Below are 6,000 nucleotides of genomic sequence, written 5' to 3' on the forward strand. Positions count from 1 at the left end.
CAAAAAATTGATAAAAATTTTAGAAGAGTTAAATATAAGTTTCTGAAAGGAAGGTTGAAGAGAGAGTAGAAAAATAAATAAAAGTCCTGGCCTAAGCTTCAGCGTTAAACAGTTAAACTCCCAGTTTCAATTTCTAAGCCACAGCCCATCGGCGAATCGAGTTTTATGTATGTACGGGATAACTGGTCATATGACAAAAACTCAAAAGTGGTCAAGTTAAAATATAATTCCTAACATAAAAATTTAAGTTGTAGCATTTTACATCAAACTTAAAAAAGTGGTTAAGCTTATTAACTACTAAATTCTATACGAACTTTAGAGTGGCGAAAAAAAGAAGTATACATAGTCAAAAAGATACAAAAAGAATTGTGCATATATATGTCTAGAATTGCAGCAAGACCTCAGTTGTCTTTAATAATGCCCCATAACACTATAACAGTGCATATTTGGATAGTTCGAAAAATTACTAGGTTTGACTTTCAAAAGGTCAAAATGAAGTCTTTTTATTGAACACTGATCAGAAAAAGCGTATTATGATATTTTTGTTGTCTTCTATAATCTCCTGTGAATCCACAATAGCGTACATTAAAAGATATTTGACATTACAAGTATTTATACAAACTGAAAAGTATTAACTCTGACTTTAAGTGTTCTAGCTTTGACTTTCCTATTTGTACATGCCCATAAGTAGCAACTGAAGCTCTCTCCTTTTGCTTTTTTAGGACGGTATCAGGTACAAGGAATGACTAATTAACCAAGCTTTTAGGGCTTCTGTGCAGAAAACATAATGAAAGCTTGCCGAACTGTGCGTGTGTAGTTGGTAAGACCACATGATTTGATCAAATCCTCAATCTCTTCCTCCGTCAAATTAACATACGTCCGTGCAAGACTCTGTGACACAATAGTACACGTTTAAAAAACAATCCCCAAAATGCACAAAAGGTTACCAAAATGTCACAAGTAAATTAGGTCCAACAGGTTGAGTCTTCCAAAATGTACATATTTAATCCGATATACAACCTCCTAAATCGCTTCATGTAAATAATAGAATTGATAATGTAATCATATATCTTGTAACCATATCTAACACACTAACATGCATGGGTCAGATCAAAAGTGTTTGATCAAATGAGTCAAGCAAGTAATGCAAGTTAGAAGAAGTCAGCAGTTTTTTTATGCATACAACCTCACGTAGGTCTACTTTCATACCATTCCAACCCTTAATTGATACCTATCCATTAACAAGAACTTAGTAATGCGTTTGATAACATTATATAATTGAAGATGTTCCAACAGTTTAACGGACTGAAAAGTACAAGGTATAAATTTCAAAATGTCCAACCCGAGTACTAAAAGAATATCAGGAAACATATGTTGTCATTCAAAAACTTCTATCATGATTGTAAACTAAAGACGTTTCAAATTTGAAAAAAGCGTGAAAGTGAAAGGTATTAACTTTGAGTTTCAATGTTCTAGGTTCGAATTTCATTTTTGTGCATGCCAAAAAGGATCAATTGATGCTCTCTTTTTGCTTTGTAGAATGGAATTTACAAGAGATTATGATTAACCAATTTTCATGGCTTCTGAGCAGAAAACATGATAAAAGCTTGTTGAACTTTGCATGTGTAGTTTGTAAGACCACAAGATTTAATCAAGTCCGCAATCTCTTCTTCGATTAAATAGCTCATATTCCCAGAAAAGGTCTGCCACACAACAATACAGTCTCAGAAACCCAATTATCAGGAAAATGTCACAACATCAAGCCATTAAAATACACTTTCACACATTTTAACCAAAACAAACACGTAACAACTTGTTTGTGGCATGTTGGTATGTGATTACCCAAAGTCATACAAATATTTTAGATTTATGCCAACTATATAGTTTGTTCTTTTAAATCTGAATATGTATGCCTTACTCACTTGGATATATTGATGAATCATATATTCACATGAGGATGGGAACCTCAAACTGGAGAACACAGGAATATCCTATAAATGAATGAGTTCCCTTTTTTTGAACAGCAAAGAAATGAATGAGTTCCTAATACTTTCAATAGACTCTGGTTGAAGAATAAATCTGAAGATGGTAATTATGCGTGTTTACTTATTGGGTCAGCTTTAGTTATGTTTTACATCAAACGAAAAATAAAAAAAGTTTGGGTCAAATTGGCATATGTATGGGCTAAGAGCTTGCAAAACCCTTTTCTAATGCATACAACCTACTGAAACTATTTATAATCAAAATAAACACATCAACTATATATGAAAAGCAAAAATATATATCAAGAAAGTGTTTGTGGGTTACCAAAACTGACCAGGTTCGCTTTGACCTCGACTAAAAAATGACCCATTTCAAACCGAACATGTTACCAACCCGCCCAACTTGCAACTTCATTTATGTCAGACGCTAAAGAGAGGTAGAGAACAAGTCATTACCCGCCCAAAAGGTCTCAGTATTGCAGGAGTTGATGACGTTGATCTTAAAAATGTTGTCCCAACGAACACACCACCACTTCGCAATATACGATTGATTTCAGCAATCTAAAAGACAAGCAAAAAATCAAGAAATCCACATCTTACAGAGATTTTTTAAGTTCATATCTAAGCACTCGTTCAGATTTGCTCAAATCAAGATTACAAAGATATAATTAGCCTTAAAGTTCAAACAGACTAATGATAGATACAAAAAAGCCATATATAAGTTATTAAAACGTATCTTTGATGTAGCTGTTAAACTTATTAGAAAAATGTTGCTGAATGAGATATATCAAAGAGTTTTCACATTTTAAATGAACTATGATCTATAAACAGGTTAATAAAAATTATGGTATTTATAATATGAAAATCAACTGATGAGCTAACTTACTGCATTAGAAGGAGATGGCCAACAATGCAAAGCTGCACCAGCATGTACAGCATCAACTGAACCTGACGAGAATGGAAGCCTGGAAACATCTGCCCTTACAAGTGCAAGATTTCTGTAAATTTAAATTAACATGCTTTAGTTGTGACAAAGTTCATCTAAGGTGAAATAAAATTTGGATCTCTAACATACTTACGAGCCTAGAATTGCATCATCAGCTTTGATAAAGTCGTAAGTTTGACGAAGCATATTTTCAGAAAAATCAAGAGCTACAACTTTTGAGTAGGTGCCTGATTTTGCGAATTTACGTGAAAACAAACCGCTTCCGCAGCTAACATCTACTAACGTTCCACCTTCTGCTGGCTTGAAGTACTCCTGAGCCATTTTGAACTGCATTAAGCAAAATTCAAGAAATTAGTGTTTGACTTAGCAAATAATTTAAATTAGGAGTTCCGAGTATCGGTCAAATGCCTATAATAACCTTCAAAAATGGTAAAACACGTGTAACTTGTGGGTACAAATCAATGTCATTGATTCGTGCATCTAGAGGCGGCAAAATGGATGGGGTGGGGAAGGGGTCAAACAGATAATTCTTTGCTATGGCTTGAAACAGTTGGTTGACCCAAACCACACCTTGCCCCATATATACAAGATATATAATTAACATGCCAAATATGAATAGAATCATTTCTATAATAATCTACTTTTTGAACAAAATTATGTATGAACGTATAAGATAGATACACTTAGGATGAATTTCTAACCACTTGGCCCGTCTCCTTTCAACAATTTACCTGTTTGACCACTCATATAGTTATATGTCAAGTCATACATACTTTCATGGATATAGATGGCCAAGTATATTGGAATGAAGGAAGCAAAACAATTTGAAATTATAGGAAGCTAAATGAACTAACCTCCTCATCAGGACCAGGAAAACCACTATTGTTGAAATTTTGACGCCATCCACGTTCATAAAGAAATGAAACCAGTGGGCTCCTAATGAAAAATTGACGGGACCAATGTTATTGCAAAAAGCAAACTTCACAATACTTAGAGCATACATGATTTACAACAACACATTTTTACCTAAATAACTCTGTCCGAGATGGCTGAGCTTCAACATATTCTTTTGCTCCAGCAGTTACAGTGAGATCAAGATAGATGTTTTTACTTGAATATGACTTATTGCACTTTTTACACTTAAAACCGGAACGGTAGATAGCCGGCCTGCAAGTTGCAAAGATTTACCTTCAAAAAACTGGATTCGATCATGCACAGCATCACCAAATTACTAAAAAATTTCAGACGATTTACTTACACATTGAAACCGGGAGGGCCTTTTCTTATAAGTGGTTCGAAACAAACAGGACATGCAAATACATCAACTTCCCCTGAATCTTGAAGCTGGGTGATTGCTTCCTGCAATTAAAAAATCACGTTATGAATACCCTTGTGCCAAATGTGACGTTCCATTGATGTATGACATAGCAAACGATAACAGAAATTCTCAAGGAAGTTGGAAAATGAATGTAATCAAGCTCTAGCAATCCAATATGATTTGATAATTCTTGGTATCGTTAAGCACACTATCATGTGTTGAGCGTATACATAACTATGGGCCATCTACAATATAAAGGCTTTGCATGAATTATAAGATCACTCACTATAATGGGGCTGGTTTGGGTTGTGTTCATTTTCAACCAAATTAATCCCAAAACCTAGCTATATAAGGGATGGATCCAAGGGTTAAAAGTCACCCAAAATCCTATTATTACTGCATACAACATCCTAGATTGTTCTATTCAGATATTATACAACTGTTTGTTATGGGCGTAAGGGTTAGCAAGTCAACGACATCGATAAACAAATTTATAAACATGAGCAAACTATGTGTTTGACTCATGCTAGAAAATGGCATCTTTCAATCCAAGCGTGCTTTGTCCTGCTACCCAAGCCGTCCATCTGTTCTCTTTTTAGTTTCAGTTAAATTTGTATCCACGTGTCGTTTCCATTTTTACGTTAACACAACAACATCGATGTAATAGTTTGAGTAACTTAGGTTTAGATGGTAATATTAACAAAGGAAAAATACTAGAGAATGTCTACAACTTTACAAATTTCGCCATTACTATGCATGCATCGAACTTTCAAATAACAATAACAATAATCTATGTACATGCCTTTCTAAAATACGTTTACCGGTGACGTGGCACCTGTTAATAGTGATGACATGGCAGTTCATATGACTGAACGAAGAGCTTTACCCCTACCCTATGGTAGAGTCTACTGTTTACATCTTACCTCCCCCGATACCCCACTTATGCCGGGATTGGATACAGTTGTTATTTTTATTATCAGGAAGCACTATTCATAATCATATTAAGCTATTAAACCAATTATAAACAATCAAATAACACAACACAAACTCCAAAAAGAAAAAAAAAAAGAAAATTTTTGAATGCAGACAAACTGTTTGTATAAATGCCTGAGAGAAAAAAATTACCGAAACAGTCTCAACAAGACCAGATGCCACAGCTCTAATTCTTGAGGATGGGTATTTGATTGAATCTTTTAACTGGGTTTGCTTCAAAAAAGATGGGTAATTTTTTGAAATTAATAAGTTGTTGCGATTATTATGAAATGGGTGTAGCAATTGATTTACAGATGATGCCATTTATGTATTATTTTTTTGATGATGTTTTATGTCTGGTTTTTGTTTCTTGCTGTTTATGTATATATTGGTGTCTGATGTATACAAATAGACCTATATATATTGGTAGTTTTAGTATGGACATGAAGACTGATGAAACTTCTTGTTTTTGTTTCATAGGGAAATTATTTGTGTGGTGATCAACAAACCACAAGTTTGATGGAGAAGATGGGATTTGTTTATGAACAATAGACACTATGTTTTCGTTTCCTCTTTTTTGCTTTCTTTTTGAGGATGCTCACTTGCCACATCTTCCTTTTTTCTTTTTTTTTTTTTACTTTTTATTTCCTTACTAGTTATTACATCATCATTTCTAAATTGAATTTAAACGATTTTCCCTTTAAACAATTCATCATTAAATATTTCTTGAGTTAATTACAAAAATTATCAATGTATTTGTCATAAATTATAAATTTTATCCC

The 6,000-nt window shown here is 33.7% G+C and overlaps 1 protein-coding gene across 4 annotated transcripts; it reads right to left on the bottom strand.

Annotated features, from left to right (window-relative positions):
- Positions 1-477: 477 nt before the first annotated feature.
- Positions 478-5,752, bottom strand: LOC122599480 (uncharacterized methyltransferase At2g41040, chloroplastic). Of its 4 annotated transcripts, none has more exons than XR_006323922.1 (9): positions 5,372-5,752; positions 4,187-4,287; positions 3,955-4,095; positions 3,783-3,864; positions 3,062-3,255; positions 2,869-2,980; positions 2,439-2,543; positions 1,457-1,703; positions 802-891 (listed from the first exon to the last, which is right to left on the bottom strand). XR_006323922.1 is itself a non-coding variant. In XM_043772000.1 (9 exons), exons 1-8 carry the CDS (start codon positions 5,540-5,542, stop codon positions 1,575-1,577), a joined length of 1,035 nt encoding a protein of 344 aa, XP_043627935.1. In that variant the 5' UTR covers positions 5,543-5,752; the 3' UTR covers positions 803-891; positions 1,569-1,574. The 4 variants fall into 4 exon arrangements, 3 of the variants coding, with proteins under 3 accessions (XP_043627933.1, XP_043627935.1, XP_043627934.1); XM_043772000.1 differs by having other exon boundaries at positions 803-891; positions 1,569-1,703; XM_043771999.1 differs by having other exon boundaries at positions 804-891; positions 1,552-1,703.
- Between the last annotated feature and the right edge of the window lie 248 nt (positions 5,753-6,000).

Source organism: Erigeron canadensis, chromosome 5, assembly GCF_010389155.1.
Source record: "Erigeron canadensis isolate Cc75 chromosome 5, C_canadensis_v1, whole genome shotgun sequence".
Taxonomy (NCBI): Eukaryota; Viridiplantae; Streptophyta; class Magnoliopsida; order Asterales; family Asteraceae; genus Erigeron; species Erigeron canadensis.